At 44.9% G+C, this 18,519-nt stretch overlaps 1 protein-coding gene across 1 annotated transcript in view; it reads right to left on the reverse strand.

Moving 5' to 3' along the window:
* Positions 1 to 1,436: 1,436 nt before the first annotated feature.
* The window catches only part of LOC104331061 (FRAS1-related extracellular matrix protein 2), a 104,787-nt gene continuing 87,704 nt past the window's right edge, over positions 1,437 to 18,519 (reverse strand). The window contains 16 exon segments of the mRNA XM_075422096.1: positions 1,437 to 1,775; positions 2,526 to 2,672; positions 2,760 to 2,947; positions 3,968 to 4,094; positions 5,396 to 5,477; positions 5,479 to 5,522; positions 6,131 to 6,135; positions 6,451 to 6,573; positions 6,817 to 6,921; positions 10,008 to 10,168; positions 10,170 to 10,194; positions 11,578 to 11,913; positions 12,172 to 12,303; positions 14,568 to 14,871; positions 16,147 to 16,305; positions 17,963 to 18,093. Of these exon segments, the coding sequence (XP_075278211.1) occupies positions 1,437 to 1,775; positions 2,526 to 2,672; positions 2,760 to 2,947; positions 3,968 to 4,094; positions 5,396 to 5,477; positions 5,479 to 5,522; positions 6,131 to 6,135; positions 6,451 to 6,573; positions 6,817 to 6,921; positions 10,008 to 10,168; positions 10,170 to 10,194; positions 11,578 to 11,913; positions 12,172 to 12,303; positions 14,568 to 14,871; positions 16,147 to 16,305; positions 17,963 to 18,093 (2,408 nt within the window).

Here is an 18,519-nt window from a genome sequence, read left to right on the forward strand (position 1 = left end):
ACAGTTCTTACTAGTACAGAAAATTAGTTTCTATTTGCAGGTGACATGTGCAGACACCAGCCGAAAACAGGTTCAGTAACCATACTTTGCTCTTCAAAAAGTCAAAAGAACTTTGTAGGTGCAGCAGAGTTAAGAGCCAATCTACAACACTTTACAAGTTGAATTATTGTGGCAGCCCTAGAAGACATCAGTCTAACTACTTACACTTAGCACACCCTAAACAAAAATGCTGCAATGCTGAAGCCTTCCTTTAAAAGCATCCCTTAGCAAAGCATCCCTTTTCAGAAAAGCAAAACAGCCACTATCAAAAACCCAAACCACAACAAGCCCTGATCACTTGTTTACAATTAGCCTGAATAAAAACCTTCAGAGGAGGTGGAAGGGACAGATTCATTAAATAGCTGAGCAGCGCTTCTTTTGTGTTAACAATTCCATTTTCTTTGAAGCAGAAGTAAAAACCATTTGCTGTAGATGATACACATGTGTTTCCCCAGTGCCAGCTGGCGAAGCAGGCTACCTTTCAGAAGTATTTGCCTGTATTTCGATGCTATGATGTCTGTATCAAGTGAAGGAAGATAGGCAGTTACTGTACAACTGGGGGGACGTGGTCATTAATATTGCGCTGAAGTACTAGACTCTCTCTGAGCATGGTTGAACGCACTTAATGCAGCATGTAAGCGTTAACCTACTATTTTTCTAGTGTGGCTTTACAAGATAGTGCTAGTTCTCACTGATGACATAATGCTCTCCTTAGAGAGATCTGCAATTATACCTTACCTGTATGAGTCTCCCACCGCTGTCCATATTTCTGAGGTCCTCATTAAAATTTGAGATAGAACTGTTGGTATCGCTCGTTTGAAAAAACACTGGCATCTACTACTTAGCTTCCATTCTGGTACTGCTACCTTATTCCTTCCCCAGCAAAAATTATTTAAAAAATATATAAAAAAAAAAGCACAACAAAAAAACAAAACCAGTACGTGTAATCAAAACTAGCATTCTTCTACACCCCAGCCTTTCATGGTGGATATAAGGCACGTTTACAGCTACATATATTCAAAACATTAAAGAAAAATGAGGTTTAAATAAGAAAAAAACAGAACTCCCCTTCATGGCGTGCTAGTTTGAATCCCATAAGTCGCTCCCACCTGAGCCCAGTACAGCAACCCTGCCAGCAGCAGCGGCCCATCACAAAGGAGTGAAGCAGCATTAGAAGCAGAGCAGCCACTGGTCTGTGCAAAGGAGCCAGCCGAGAGCTGACTGTCAGGGCCTGCTTCCTGGTGACATTACGTGTCTCACCCGAGAAATGGGCTAGACTTCTGAGCTGCCACTGCTGCTGTGCCGTGGGGGCACAGCTTCACTGCTGCTGGAGCAGCCGACGGGCGCTTCGCTTTTCCCAGCAGACGGCTGTCCCCTCCGCTTCCACACGAAGAGAGTTAGGACCACACAGCGCATGTGATTCCCAGAATGGGCCTGTGATGCGGCTTGCCAGCTGGGACCATGTCTTTCTGGATGCTGACAGCTTTGTCAGAACGGTCAAGGCCAATATGCTGAATATTCGTGCCCCTGTTTTTATCTGCTCCGACGTCTTGCATGAAAATGAAGGCATCTGTGTTGGCTCTTCTGCTGTGTTTAGAGGCTGTGGTGCTAACTCTTCCTTCAGCAGAGGATAACACATGGTAGTCAAGACTTCTTTTGCCATTGTGCCTGCGTGCATTTTCCTTCCATTGGACCATGTAAATAGTGTGAATGTACCATTCTCGGCCAGCTGCCACCTTAAAAAAAACCAAAAACCCACCACATAAACCAGAACACCCTCCCATGCACATTTACTAGAAACTGGAAAACACCAAGCATCCCATTCATCCAGACAGATGTCCCAAGTTTGCTGCCAAATACGTCTAATTAAAGTCAACAGCAGAAACAGGCACTTGGATATAGGATTAATCTTTTCTTAATGCAGACTGCTGAAGTAGGTCAAACAAACTATGTTCTAAGAGAGCCTATTTCTTTCTAGCGTTAATGCAGAAAGGCTACTGCATTTACCTAACAAAACACTAATCTTCATTTAGGCAAGAAGAGCCCCACCAAAAAAACAAGACCAAAATAAGGCTTCAGGAATTTGAATTAATCTGACAAAGTGGGATGCATAGTTCTCTTTTTTTGTTTCATACCATACACAAATGAATTACCTTTTTGTTTTTTCCAATTGCAAGAAAATAAAGTCTCATTTCTTAGTTTTCCACTATGTAAAGAGCTCCCCATGGTAAGCTAAACCAGTGACTTCTGCTCCCAGCCACAGGTGTACATGTCTGCAATAACTGCAAGGCTGCAGAAGGGTGGCTCAGTGTTACAAAGCAAAGCTGTTGTTTCTACACTGCTAACGAGAGGGAACAAAGTAAATGTGTTACTGAAGTCTGTCACTGACTAACATAGTGCCCATGATTACCTGCATGCTCTGTTCTCTACCTCAGTCATCTTTTAGCATGAAAAAGCTTCTGTGGTACACTCATCAGACAATTTACCTGAAAGAGTGGAGCAGACAACAGGCTGAAACCATCAGAACCAGGCTGCTTTACTAGACGGAAAGCATCTGCACGCTCAGCTGCTAATGTAGCATGAAATTCCAGGTTTCCAAAGGCTCTTGCTTGTGTCTCTGGTTGAGCTTTATCCTAAAGCAGGTAAGTTTAGTAATTCCAGATTCACAGTGAACTCGGGGATCTAAAAATGCATGCTACCATTGGTCTTTGTTTACATACCAGGATCTTGACTCTGTACAAGAGGGAGAGTGAGTCAGGCAGGCGTCTGTATTCCTGACTGTCTGGGCTGTACTAGGGCACGTACCCATCGGCACCGGTGCAAAGGAACACCTTCTCGATGTTGCGGCTGAAGAAGTCCCCGAAATTCTGAACTGGATCCACCATCACTCGGCCGTAGATCTCAGATCCTAGTAAAGAAGATCAATACATTTTACATTACACTGGTCAATTTAAAATTATGAAATCAAGTTATTACCAAACCATTGCTGTTAAAAATTAAGTGTGTTTCCCTTTGCACATGAAGACAGATGCTCCATGGCTCTTACCACTAATTTAACATGGGTTTTAGTCTTGTTTTCTGTTACAGTTCGTACTGACATGCAACTCTTGCAGCGCAGCTCTTTTGAAAGCAAGCTTTTCCCTTCACTAGAGGGCAACCCATATTCATATATAAAAAACTATCCAACCTGATTGCATTATATCAAGCAAAATAAAGTTCTTAACAGGACATCTGGGTTTCAGACTGCCAACTCAAATAACAGACCAGTTAAAACCAAAATTATTTCTGGCCCAATACCACCATTACCAGGAGTTTCCCTGGAACCTGATAACAGCTCCAGTCAGTGAGTGAGTACAGTGTGTAAGAGAACCTGCCCTGGGCCATAACTCAAAAAAAAATCAAGAATGATCTGAGCAGCTTGGCTGAAGCCAGCTGCAGTCACTGTGCATCCAGTCCGCAACTGAGAGCAGCTGCATGACCAAGGCAAGGAGCCTCAGGTGGTCAGGTATTCAATTGCTGCATTTCTGACTAGAATAACCTAAGCACTTAAATTACTTAGCCCCCTCAAAATGGGCAAAAAGTGCTAGTGAGGGCAGCTTCAAAGAAAAACAACCAGAGTGAGTGTCTTATGTGATTATGCGGTAACTGAGCAAGCGCTTTCAGAACTGCAGTTTCAGATATACACACCTAAACTCTGCACCTACCTTTGGAATGCTTTTCCTCTCAGAGCCCATAAACAGAACCAAAGCCTGTTTCAATTACACTGAATTACATCATATTTTAATGCTTCTGTATTTTACTTCTCTGCAGTGGAAATACACAGGCCATGAAAGGGGTTATAAAACTAGTAAAATACGTATTCAGCTCTTGCTAAAAGTGATTCTCGTTTAGCTTTCATAATATGCTGAATGTACAATTGACTTCTTACCTTTGGTAAAGGCTATATCAGCTCCTTCTCCAAATCCCATTGATCCATCAGATATCCAAAGCTCCTTTTTGGACAGCAGAAACATCCGAGTATTTAGACTGACCTCTGCTGCCACTGAGTCACTGACCTGTAGGGAAAAGTGAAATCAAATGATTAAGAAAATACCTTGGTTGTAGCTTTACAATGGTCCTTATACACCATTGCCATAGTGATGTGCTGATCAAACCTTTCAGCAACACACAGCATTTACAAGAATCACAGACTGGTAGAGGTTGGAAGGGACCTCTGTGGGTCATCTAGTCCAAGCCCCCTGCCTAAGCAGGGTCACTCAGAGCAGGCTGTACAGGACCTTGTCCAGGCAGGTCTTGAATATCTCCAGAGAAGGAGACTCCACAGCCTCCCTGGGCAACCTGTTCCAGGGCTCCATCACCCTCAGAGGGAAGAAGTTCTTCCTCGTGTTCAGCTGGAACTTCCTCTGCTTCAGTTTGTGCCCATTGCCCCTTGTCCTGTCACTGGGCACCACTGAAGGGTCTGGCCCCATCCCCCCTGACATCCACCCTCGAGATATTTGCAAGCATTTATAAAATCCCCTCGCAGTCTTCTCTTCTTCAGGCTAAACAAACCCAGCTCCCTCAGCCTTTCCTCGTAAGAGAGATGCCACGAGTCCCTCCTACTTACATACCTAAACCTCCTGTTGTGCTTCTCATCATGACCCATTAAAACACACACCTGTAGTTCTTTATTTCACTAACTGACACGGACAAGGCCTCTGAAGTATGCAGTGCTTTTTTTTGGGGGGGTGGGGGGGTGGGAATTGGGTCATTTTTCATGTACTCACTGAAGGATGCAATGTTATATACTAACAGGGTTTTTAAAGTTTGGTATGTTCACTGGAAGTTAAGTCTCAAATTCAGAGCGCTTGGTCTCCAAATGCTATTCAAGTCATTCCGCAAGATAACTGCAGCACAAAGTCTGGTCTTTGTAACAGTATACAATTGTAAGTTACTGCTACTTCTACTCGGTGCGCTGCTTTTTTTTGTAGCTGTTTTAATATATACAGAAAAATTGTCACAAAGCCACACTAACTCTGAGCTAACTGTTTCTCACTTGAGAAAAAGACCTTCTGGAATATGAGGTAAATAAACAGAAAAATAAGACTTTAATTACCGGGAAAAAATTAATTTAGTTTGATTTTATCTCACAAGAAGATGAGATCTAGAGCAATCTACAAGCACTGTAAAACTCCTTCTGAAGCCATCTGAAATACTCCATGATTTTTTCTCTTGACAACTGCTACTGGATGGCCTATGCCAGAAATCTCTTTCAGTGGTCACAGAATACCTGCCTTTCAGCCAAAATTTGCTTTTGGCTGGTTTCGCCCATGAGGTTTCATGGAAAAATGTGTAAGTCCTACGTAAAATGGTGTACCTGCTGGAACCTGATGTCCATGTCAAACGCAGTTGGGTCCCGCGGGTTGCAGAGGACAGGGAGGGCATATAGCTGACCCGGCGCAAGGGATGAATTTCACAGTGTAAGTACCAGGGTAATCTCGTACCTGGGAAAAGATTAGAGACATGCATGTTTCTCCACAGCCTCTGAACAACACTTTTTCAGCTCACTTCGCTCCCGAGGTGAAGCTGAATTCCCAGCAGCATCCTAAACACTTTTATAAACTTGGACATGGCTGTTGACAGTCATGGTGCTTTACCTTGCGCAGGAAGCGTGGGCACCAACACCGTCAGCACCCTTCAGCAGCACAGGCAGGGCACTGACACACGCTGTCTCTCCTCTGCTTCTCTGTAAAATGAGGACTAATACAGAATACCTACTATCAGGCCTTTGAGGGACCGATCTTGCCGTGGTGGTGGTGGGAATCAAACATGTCAGTGTCCACGTCTACCATACTGAATCTCTCTGAAGAGAAGATGACTTTGGCTGGATGTTGAGCGAATGCAAATTGCTCCTTTCCTGCCAGCTCAGCAAGGGCTGAGTATCTGGGCTGTGTCCCTCTCACAGAAGCGAGACACTTTTAAGCGAGCTTCTTCTGCCCTATGAGTGGCACAGGCTTTGGGGCCACAGTAGTTCCCGCTGAATCCTGAGCTCACAAGGAGCGAAGCAGCTGTGCCACACGTGGGCACAAATCCAGGTTCTCGGGACAGCAGCAGCAACTCTTGGATCATAGTTTCCTGGCAATGCCACAGGAGATAATGTTGAGGCAAATACTGCAGGAGAGGCCACAGCTCCAGCACTGGCCTGCTCAATGAATGGTGCCAGCTGGTGCTAGCGGGACCAGGGGTTCAGGCCTCTGGACTCCAGGGACACCGGGGACTTCTGACTGTTCCTTATGTAACAAAAATACATGACTACATCCAAATGAGTTGATGCTTATTGATCTTATAGTGCTGACAACTGCAGGGAAAGTATGTTAAAAACTGACATTGCCTTTACTTCCCTAAATTCAAGCCTGAATGCAAACTCACAGCAGTTGGAGATAAAACTCCACTGCTGCACAGGCTGGTGGAAGATGGGCTCGCTTCGTAGCAGACTAAGTGTAAATGGGAGGCCAGGGTGGTCAGCAGACATCACCATCGATACCAGAGATGTTCCTGAATGAATAAAAAGCAAATCATAATTTGCTGTAATGAATACTGATGCCTGGCATGGTATAAAATCAGCACACAAAAACAAGGAAGCAAGAGAATGGAAAGAAATTAACTTATGCCCCAGAAAAGAGAGTGCCTCACTTACTCATTCACTGAGACAGACCCTTTCCCGTGGTGCTCTTCTCTGCCAGGCAGACAGCCCTGCAGACCCTCTGGCTGGCACAGGGGGACTGGCTGGGTGCGCACCTGGGTGGGACATCACCAGCTGGCCCCAGAAACAGGTCTCTATTTGGAAGTTTGCCTCTAGTCACCCTTTGTCATTGTTCCGCATGCTCGTGGGACAGAGGGAGCCTAGGGAGGAAAAGCCAACGATGTGACCACCAGCATTTCCCAAGTGCAGTTTTAAAGGAAGGCTCTTCATATATTCTCTGCAACTGGAGATCTGAAACACTTGACCTAAACCCTGGTGCTCTTCACAGATATTAAATCCCATCACATTGATTATTTTGAGACATCTCCAAACCCATCAACTTCAGAAGAAATGCACTCATTTATACCTGCTAATGGTTCAATCCATTAAGGCAGATTTTTTTTTCCTCCCTTATGCTGACATAAGACCAGACTCACATGAAGTATATCCACACATGCTGATATAACAGAGCGCAGGCAGGAGAAAGAAGGGGTCTGGGACTTTTTGCCACACGGACACCAAGGGTGCTCACTCCAGTAAGGTCCCTTTTGCAGGTGCTTCCCCAGCACATGGGTATGCAAGTGCTTCTGTTGCTCTGTTAACTGTGTACTAGTTCAGCACTGGAGCCTATCTCTCCATAAGAATGTCTGCTTTAGATCTGGTCTGTGCATTAATTTTAAGACCTTGTTCTCACCAACAAGGAGGGGCTGGTGGGGAATGTGAAAGTCAAGGGCAGCCTTGCCTGCAGTGACCAGGAAATGGTGGAGTTTAAGAACCTTAGGGCAGCGAGGAGCGTGTACAGCAGCTCGCTACCCTGGACTTCAGGAGAGCAGACTTTGGCCTCCTTGGGGATCTGCTTTGTAGAATGCCATGGGATAAAGCCGTAGAGGGAAGAGGGGCCAAAGAAAGCTGGTCAGTTTTCAAGGATCACCTCCTCCAAGCTCAGGAGCAATGCATCCCAACCAAGAGGAAGTCAGGCAGAAACGCCAGGAGGCCTACATGGATGAACACAGAGCTCCTGGCCAAACTCAAGCAGAAAAAGGAGGCCTACAGAGGATGGAAACAAGGACACGTAGCTTGGGAGGAATACAGAGAAATCGTCCAAGTAGCCAGGGAGCAAGCTAGGAAAGCTAAAGCTCTGACGTTATTAAATCTGGCCAGGGATGTCAAAGCGAACAAGAAAGCCTTCTATAGGTATGTCAGTGACAGAAAGCAGACTAGGGAAAATGTGGGCCCTCTCTGGAAGGAAGCTGGAGACCTGGTTACCCGTGATGTGGAGAAAGCTGAGGTGCTTAACGACTTTTTTGCCTCAGTCTTCAACAGCAAGTGCTCTAGCCACACCACCCAAGTTGCAGAAGGCAAAGGCAGGGACTGGGAGAATGAAGAACTGCCCACTGTAGGAGAAGACCAGGTTCAAGACTGCCTAAGGAACCTGAAGGTGCACAAGTCCATGGGGCCTGATGAGATGCACCCATGGATCCTAAGGGAACTGCCAGATGAAGTTGCCAAACCACTCTCCATCATATTTGAGAGATTGTGGTGATCTGGGGAGGCGTCCACTGACTGGAGAAGGGACAACATCACCCCCGTTTTTAAAAAGGGAAAAAAGGAAGACCTGGGGAACTACAGGCCAGTCAGCCTCACCTCTGTGCCTGACAAGATGATGGAGCAGATCCTCCTCAAAACCATGCTAAGGCACATGGACAACAAGAAGGTGATTGGTGATAGCCAGCATGACTTCACCAAGGGCAAATCGTGCCTGACCAACTTGGTATCCTTCTATGATGGGGTTACAGCATTGGTGGACAAAGGGCAGGCAACTGACATCGTCTACCTGGACTTGTGCAAGGCATTCGACACTGTCCCGCGTGATGTCCTTGTCTCTAAATTGGAAGGTCATGGATTTGACAGATGGACCACTCGCTGGATAAGGAACTGGCTCAATGGACGCAGTCAAAGAGTTGCAGTCAATGGCTCGATGTCCAGGTGCAGACCAGTGACAAGTGGTGTGCCTCAGGGGTCGGTACTGGGGCTGGTGCTGTTCAATATCTTTGTCGGCGACATGGACAGTGAGACTGAGGGCACCCTCAGCAAGTTTTCCAGTGACACCAAGCTGTGTGGTGTGGTTGACGCGCTGGAGGGAAGGGATGCCATTCAGAGGGACCTTGACAGGCTGGGGAGGTGGGCCTGCGTGAACCACATGAAGCTCAACAAGGCCAAGTGCAAGGTCCTGCACGTGGTTTGGGGCATTCCCAAAAACAAATACAGGCTGGGCGGAGAGTGGCTTGAGAGCAGCCCTGAGGAGAAGGACTTGGAGGTACTGGCGGATGAGAAGCTCAACATGAGCCGGCAGTGTGTTCTCGCAGTCCAGAAAGCCAACCGCATCCTGGGCTGCATCAAGAGAAGCGTGGCCAGCAGGTCGAGGGAGGTGATTGTGTCCCTTTACTCCGCTCTCGTGAGACCCCACCTGGAGTTCTGCGTCCAGCTCTGGAGCCCCCAACATAAGAAGGACATGGATGTGTTGGAGCGGGTCCAGAGGAGGGCCACAAAGATGATCCGAGGGCTGGAGTAACTCTCCTATGAGGACAGGCTAAGGGAATTGGGGCTGTTCAGCCTGGAGAAGAGAAGCCTCTGGGGTGACCTTATAGCAGCCTTCCAGTACCTGGAGCGGGCCTACAGGAAGGATGGAGAGGGGCTTTTTTACAGGGGTGTGTAGTGATAGGACAAGGGGGAATGGCTGTAAACTAAAAGAGGGCAGATTTAGATTAGATATTAGGAAGAAATTCTCCACCATGAGGGTGGTGAAACACTGGAACAGGTTGCCAGAGCAGCTGTGGCTGCCCCCTCCCTGGCAGTGTTCAAGGCCCGGTTGGATGGAGCTCTGAGCAACCTGGTCTAGTGGAAGATGTCCCTGCCCCCGTGTCAGGGGGGTTGGAACCAGATTTTCTTTAAGGTCCCTTCCATCCCTTACCGTTCTATGATTCTATGATTAATTTATCTCATTTTTATAGATTAAAAGCAGCATGCAATTGAGGGAAGATTCAAAACACCTAGTTTAGTAACACAGCATTAAACACCAAACATAATTGTCCTTTGGGTGGGTGTTTTACCTGAAGGAGTCAGCGTGCTGTTACTGCTTTTGAGATTTTCAAGGCTAAAAAGCATCGTGTTATTGACCACATGTCTCCCACCATCAGAACAATGAATAGGACAGAGTTTAGAAATGACGGCACCCAGAACAGCTCACCTTGGAGCTCTGATTCAGGAGGGCTGCCTATCCCATCTTTCCAGAGGATAGCCGTGTCGTACACAAAGGTGAGTCTCAGTTCAGACTGCAAATCAAAATTTTGCCAGCCACCGATGGCAGCAGGAGAGTGGAAGATGTAGGAGACCGAGAGAGGCACCTGCAGTTACATACGACTGCACCAGATTCATGACCTGAAAAACATGGAGGTACCAGGTTACTGCATGCAACCTGGAAAAAAAATTACTTTCACCATCAACCTTGCATTCTCATGAACTGCACTCTTTAACCCTAAGCAAAAAAACCTGCACAGAAACATTTTACACCTGTTACTGACATCACTATTGTTTCAGGTCCTGCAAATCACCTCACTTGATAGTGTCCTCAAATCTTTGCCAGTTTAACATAACGGGGTTTGTACCTCTCTGAAATAAGGACCATCCAAGATTTTGTTTTACCTTCAGATTAATAAAAAAAAAAAGCACCTTCAAAACAAACTCCATAGAAATTGAAGGTGGCCTAAATTAAGATTCAAGATCAGAACCACCAAACTCCTTAGGCATTCAGAAATCAAACACAAATTTAGAAGTGAGTCCTGTAACACCTACCTTTACAATAGATTGAACTCTATGGATTATGGCACCCTGAAACACTGCAATTTAAGACTACGGTCTCAATTAGGAAGGTCTCTCTCTACCAAGGAACTAACAAGCAACCAGAAAGGGCAGCCAAGCAGATAATTAGTAAATATATCTTAGCTGTTGAGCCAAGGCTGATTCAAGGTGGAGTCACAGCACAGAGGCTCTACAGCCCCCTGGAATTTCCTCTAATATAAGTGCAATTGCTGTAAAGCACTTGTGCATTGGGGTATTTTCCAAGAAAACGCAATGTGCTGTCAGACACTGCACAGGGGAGCCACTGTGCCTGCTCTGTGATTGATGTTGAGGCAATTCATACCAAGGACCTGGAACGATGCCTTGTTTTACTCAGGAAAACGACATGTTTGTTTGTTCCTTATCAGCCAAGCTTCTATTTATAATTTCTCACCTACCTGACAGCTCTGCCTAAAGCCCAAACACGGTAAACCCAAATTAGAGCTTCTAATTAAAAAATGTTTTGGGTTTTTTGTAAAAATGCATTCTTTTATGTAGCCTTAGAACACACTTCCGGGGTCAATAATATACTTTATGCATATGGTTCACTTCTATAAGGCAATAAAACTGCAGCCTCTTCTTTGAATATACTGCTATACAGGCTTTGGGTGATAGCAGAAGCAAGCACAGAGTTTGGAAAAGCTCTTTGAGTCAAAAGTGGAGTTTCTAAAATCCAGACTAGGAGCAAACACAATGCAGTAAGCTGTACTCAATTACAGGGAAGATGAATCATATCTGTGCACAGAAATACAGTGCAAAAGAACAAATCTGCACTTCTAAAAACATTTGTGCTAAGAGAATACATATCAAACTGCCTGCATAGCGACTAAATCCTCTCTCATGCAAGCCTTAGTAACATTTTCTGCTGGACTTGTGCTTTCAAGGCCTCCTGTTGAGAGGGGAAGGTGCTTCGGTGCCACATATCTGCCCATCTGTGCCAACAGAGCCACTGCAGTCCGTCAGCAGCTCAGACATATCGTAGTAACTGTTGAACTCCCGAAGGCAAGCCTCAAGTTTGAGGTTCTGGTAGAAAAGCAAAGTTTTGGCAGACTGCAGAGCACTGCTGTACTGGTAAGGTGACGTTTCTCCAACCACTTTGGGGTTCTTAGTTTCCTCTCGAATAAACCCATGTTTGGTCTGTATCTCATTATAGTCCAGTAGGTTGCAGCACTTGTGGTGTCCCACACGAGTGCCGTCTGGGCTAAGCGTTAGCTCGAAGTTGGGCAAGGGGCGCGTGGAGATATCAGGCAGCATTCCTAAAACATAAATGTCACATGACCCACTGACGGCCTGAATGGAAAAGAGCAAATGAAGTATTCATTAACTGCTTGTGAACACATTTGTACAGCTGGAGTCTGGAAACATAGGTGCTCAGGATGCCCAATGTTTCATCCATACATTATTCATGGTAATGCCACAATGCAGCAAAATACTGTCGAGACAAACCTGTGGGAGAGGAAAAGTTCAAAGCAGCGTGTGGACTTAAGTGGTTACTCTCACCGTTTGATACTTACCACCCCTATGGTGCATTGTTACTCTTAGTCGGATCAGACTGGGATGGTCAGGAGCATCTGGACCTGTGTAGCGAATCTTAGCTGAGAAAGGTTCTGCTCCTACTGTTCCTGGGATGCGAGGTTGGCAAAGACCTGGGCAAAGGGCAAAGACAGGTCATGAGATGCCTGCTAAACTGTGTCATATCTGTGTTAAGCAGTTTAGAGATATCTGTCTGCAGAGCTAGGTCAGAAAAATGCAGAAACATCGACACGCTAATTAGGGAGTTCCTCACAGCTCTTCCTATGGTGCCTGGTCTAACGCCTAGGGCCAAGATGTGCTTTTCTGGAGGGAAAAGGACAGAAGTATGGAAACCTTTCACTGCCCAGCAGCGTCTGACGAACTTGACCTCTTCCTGGTAGGGATTTGTTCTTCCTCCCTACAAATCGGGAGGTGGCAACTTTACATCAGCATTTACCTTGGCAGCCATCACTTACTGAGGTGAAGGGCCGGGTGGTTCACAACCACACTCGAGCTCTTGCCACTAAATACAGGCTGCCTGAGGGGAGCCAACACCTTGCAGACACAATGGTGAACTAAAATGCATAGGGGCAGTTTGTGCTGTTCTGCAGGGTCCACCACTTACACTAGAGAGGTATTTCAGGTTCTTTCTTCTTCTGTGCATGACTGAGGCAAAGATAATTTCTGATTAAATTACACAAAGAACTGGCACTTCAGGAGCATAGTGGTAAATCTGCAGAGGAGCTATGGTGCATAATGACTGCTTTAGACCTATAAATCTAACACTTAGGAGCCTCAGGGAACCTTCAAAACTTCACAGGCTACTGCCTAACTTCCTAACGATGGAAACTCTCAAGGGGGCTGCTTCTCAGCCACTGAGCATGAACACAACTGCCTAAAACCTTGATGGATTTCAGTTTGGATTACATGCCTAAAAGCTTCCCTTCCTCCCCAACTTGTGATCTTAACAAAAAATACTGCCTCTGTCCACAAGCCTTGTCTTGTTGCCAGGCCACTGCCACTACAACAGGACCATCCTTAATACCCTGGTAACACAAAACTTTTTCAGTTGTTTTCACATAGTTCAATCCTGCAATAGGACAAGGGGTAATGGCTTTAAAATAAAAGACGATAGATTTAGACTGGTTATAAGGAAGAAACTTTTTACAATGAGGGTGGTGAAACACTGGAATGGGTTGCCCAGAGAGGTGGTAGATGCACCGTCCCTGGAAACATCCAAGGACAAGTTGGATGCGGCTCTGAGCAACCTGGTCTAGTGGAAGATGTCCCTGCTTATTGCGGTAGGATTGGGCTGCGCGACCTCTAAAGGTCCCTTCTAACCCAAACCATTCGATGGTTCTACTCAGGGGTTTTGCACTGCAGCTGGAGGAGATGGAGGCTGAAGGACTCCACGTAACAGAGGAGATATAGCAGAAGGATGAACTGCACAGAGAGCTGAGGAAGCACAGCATCACCCACTTGCACAGTTGGTGAGCTTGTGCTTTTCTCACCCAATGAGTATTTAATTATAGAGCCTAAATCAAACATTTTAGTCTAAAGAGACAGAGAATGGTCACGCCCTAGCACCCAACATTTTGTCCCCTTGAATGTTGAGATGCAGTAAAGTCAGGCTCCTGCTTTAATTTGCGCAGAATAGGACTTTAAAGTAACTCCCAAGTAACTGTTCTAATCACTAACTGATTGAGTAGAAAGATGCATTTTCCTCACCTGAATTTCTGAGAAAAAGTAACAGGTTGGACATACGCATCTAGATATATATCACAGGGAAGAAACCCAAGGGATGTGCGCTAAACCCAGAATTAGGATGTCCCCTTACCTTCTAAGGCACAGCCCAAGTTGTCAGCAGAGTTATGCGTGCAGTGCTGCAATATCTGAATTTGCACATGGATTTCATGCCCCCACCTTTTTCCAGCACCTGTATTTTAACTGTCTCTAGTCTGCAGGTCTTTAGACAACATCACCTTCGGTACACCTACAATCTGCTCTCAGTGTCAGTAGCTGTGTTGTTTAAAACACATGGAAACAGAGGTGTATTTTAAATACTTCTACTGAGAAAAGCAAAGGACCCAAGACTGAGGAAGTCAAATTCTGCTCTACTCACTAACCAAATTAGGTGTAAAAAATCACCATACACTCACCAATCTTTTCCACATGACTTACGATGGGCACAGACTCTTGAAATACCAGAGCTGAGGAGATGATTACAAGATGCTTTTGCCTTTCACTAGCAACAGTCCCATATGTGTATGAAAAAAAATTAACATACAAGCACTAATGTCCTAGAACAAAACACCCCATAGCAGACCACAATCAGCTGCAAACACTACCTCATCTTTTCCCAAGAAAGGCTACCTAATTCCCATTATTAGCAACTTACCTTCTTCTCCGTTTACTGTACATATTGGACTTAGCAGCTCCAGACCTGCATAGCCATTGGCATTCACAGCTCGAGCTGCACACTGAAGCCTGGAGCCTTCCTGGAAGTATATGGAGTCCATGGAGATGGATTTGGTACTGGTAAAAAAAGTGGTGAAGTCACCTTCCCTCACTGGGCTGGTGACACCATCACTCCCACTTGGAGCACTGACAAGCCAGCAGTACAGGGTCAGTGTATCATTAATGTTTTCCGTGATGTAGATGGATCCAGTTTTGTCGTAGTCTGAATACTTGTGATTGCATGTCTATGGGTTGGTATTTAAACAAAATAAAGGCAGTTATCTATTCTTACCTACACCTGCTCTAGGCAACCAAACTGTTAAGCATTATTCATGCTTATTACTAAAACTATATCAGCAAAATAAGACCTTTATGCAGGCACACTATTTTCCTCTTAATTGAAGAGGGTATGAATGAATGCCATGGGTTGTTTTACATTCAAAAGAAGTACAAACAAACAAACACCAGACAGTAGTGAGTTGCTGTTACAATTCACGTTTCACCTCTGACCATGCAAACCTGAAAAACGCTAGTGCTAAATCCAAAAACTGACAACATCAAAGTCATTTGACAACATCACAGTCATGTTATTTGACAACATCAAAGTCATGTTATTTGACAACATCAAAGTCAGTTCTCCCAAATTCAGCCACACTAGCTTGAAAAATCCCAGGGTGAAACCACTATAGCAGATTAGAAACTGTTAGAAACATAAAATGAATAGCCTTAATGCATACATCCCTGGCAAAGAGCTGCCAAGTTACAAGTGCACCCTCCCCAGCAACCTATTGCTGCTCCCCCACAACAGAATCAAGCAGGAATGAAGACACGTGTGTGCCTTTTGCTAGTGCAAAATTCAGCTTCCCACCCCCCCAAATCATCCTTGATCAACAGTTTAAAACACTTGACTTGACACAGAAGCAGCAGGCCCACAAGCAGATGGCCCTCTGCCAGCTCTGTCTGGGAGAGCAGCCTCCTGCAGATAGGACAGATGGCTGATACCAGAGGCTGTTCAGTCAGCTTTGCTAAAATCTGCTGCTCAGCTGCTCATGGCACGGCTCCGCCTACAAAGCCCAGGATAGAAACAATTTCTGGAAAGCTCTGTACAGCTCAGCCACAGACCTTTTTGAGCAACACTTTCCTCCTCCTCACCTTCCTGCCTGCTCAGCTTTGGGTTTAGAAATCCATATTTTTTTGGCCCTATTTCTGTGTGTCCCAGTCATCCCCTGGACTGTTTATCAGTTTGACAGCACAGCCCAGTACCAATGACCCTGTTTAGGTCAGCAAGAAATGCTCACTGCAGAGCGAGCTGTCACAGGTTAGGGGTATTAGTGACCCTCTCTCAGAAACTCTCCTCCTAAGTTTGGTCAGCAGAAAGACTTATGCAAGTGCCTCTGACACAGCAACAGCCTGCTGCTTTTAATTGTCATTTTCCAGAACGAATACTACTTCAGCTTTCTTACACACTCCAGAGCATGGAAGGAGCAAGTTGGACAAAAGCATGCAGAAACAAGCCTTACCGTTACACAGACAACAGGATAGTCAGTTGGAGGGTGTGGGTTGTCTTTGCTTTTAGCAGTGTCACCATACATCAGAAGTGAGACAACCTGGGGCACAGCTGGAAATGTCATATCTGCTGCGCTGTCCATTTCTTCAATGTACACAATGGCTTTACTCATCTGAGTTGAGAGAGAGAAAAGGTTATGTATACTGCTGAAAATAAGGAATTGAGGGAGAAGGAGTGCCTGCAAGTTAATTTCTGCCACCAAGTTCATTCTGGTTTTACGCAGGATTCTTTGATAAAATGGTAACTTTGTTTAAGGAAGGTTCACTCCTCAGTAGTTTTTAAAGGTTTTCCACTTAAAACCTGTTCACCAGCAACTATCTAAAAATTACAGAAGAATTAATTCCCCAAACACTAGGAAAAAGAAAACTAAAATAGTCCGATTTTTCTTAAAAAGAAAAAAAACGTTAGCCTTGGCAAATGCCCATCCGGTTGCTCACTCTCTCCCCATCTTCAGCATGGCAGGAGGAGGAAATAGCATGAGAAAGCTCATGGGTCCAGCTAAAGACAGGGAGACTGCTTAGCAATCACTCTAATGGGCAAAACACAGTCAACTAGGGGAAAATTAATTTAATTTATTGCCAGTTAAAGTAGACTTGGGTAGTCAGAAACACATTAAAACATCACCCTTCCTCCTCATTTTGCCATGCGTAACTTCACTCCCAACTCATTACCCTCCTAAAACCTTGCCACAAATATAAAATACAAAAACAAACCTCCGCACTCTCCTGAACTAATTCCAGAGACCATGTAACTTCAGCCGACACATCAATTTGATCTCACTTGACAGAGAATTTAGGCTTTTACCAACTTAAGTATAAAGAAACTGTGTGTTAACTTTTGAGCCTCTGTTTTTAAAACAGTGGCCTAAAATTTATCAAGGTATAATATACATGATGCAGTGGATCCCAGGGCCACAGTTTCTCTGCAGATAGTAATTTACTCTATATAGTATTGAAGTAAGAAGTTGCTAGCGTTTGAGTCTATTTAGATCTTAAACATAGCCCAGAATGACAGGCAGTGCTCTTCAGAATTGTAGCAGCTGTAACACTCGCTGTGCTCTCCTCTGCTTCCCCAAAATAAAGGAAGAAATGTAAGACGAATCTATGCCCATCTGCCCTGTTCGTGCCTTCCTCCCTGCCCATAGACCTCCTATCATGGGAACGGGTGAGGAGGCCTCATGGAGCTGCACTGGAGCCCATGACGTGATGCAGAGCACTGGTCAGAGCCCCACAGCGTGGCTGCAGCTGCTTCTGCCACGTCTCTCTGCACGTGTTTGGAGAGGGACCAAGACAGTCTCTCCGTTGTACTGGGTCTGGTAGCAGCCAGAGACACTATTAATACAGGCAAAAACTGCTAATAATACTTCTTGCTTTCCTTTTTTTTTAATATTATTAAATCGTTTGATACATTTCACCACCTGTAATGGGAAAAGTCAGAAGAGGTTTCTACAAGCCAGTTCGTGCACTGTACTTTCCTAAGATGTATACCAACAACTTGGAAAGAATGAGAGAGCCCTCCACTGCCAAACTCTCTGTGAAGCATATAGCGGATCACACATCAAATTTGGAATTCAACACCTCTAGACTTTGTTCAAGTGTGGATTTACAGCTAATTTATACCAGTATTTAGACAGCTATGCACCAAACAAACCGCAGAAGCGTACGAATATCAGGCCGTCATGCATGCTGTGAGCATGTGATTTTTCAGAAGTTTTTATACAGATTAAAAAAAAATTACAAATGACAACTTTTGCTGTCAACAGTGGTTACCTGTGTCTCTGCTACCATGTTCTCATCAGCTTTCAGGTGGACAGTAAATGCTTCTCTCACTTCTCTTATGCCGTGATACAGAATCTCTACTTCAACAAAATGTTCAGTTTCTCCTTCTCCGAATTCAGTATCTGATTAAAAAAAAAATCCCTCCAAATTAATGCAAAATCAAAAGCAAAACAATTGCTTTCTTTGTCAGTTGTGTCCAAGTTTTCCTCTTAGTAAAATGTAGTAGTAGAGTGAGTGGTTAGTATCCGTTCTTCAGTACAATGGTCAAGTAAAGCTAATCCACTTGTGCTAAACAGGAAAAATAAATACAGGTTGACATTGATAACTTATTGGAAGACTCCAAATAATATCAAAACACAATATCCTGACATGATTTTGTGCCAAGCCAACTTGCTTTCTTCCAAACAATGCCTGGACACAGTTTCAGAGTTAGTGTGAGACAGGGAGGCTGTCTGCATGCAAAGATCCTGCTTCAGTGGCAAAGAAAGTTCAACAGAGTGGGTCTGCATGCCAAGGAATGGTCCCAGGTACATTACTATACCAGTATG

This window comes from Opisthocomus hoazin, chromosome 5, assembly GCF_030867145.1.
Source record: "Opisthocomus hoazin isolate bOpiHoa1 chromosome 5, bOpiHoa1.hap1, whole genome shotgun sequence".
Classification (NCBI taxonomy): Eukaryota; Metazoa; Chordata; class Aves; order Opisthocomiformes; family Opisthocomidae; genus Opisthocomus; species Opisthocomus hoazin.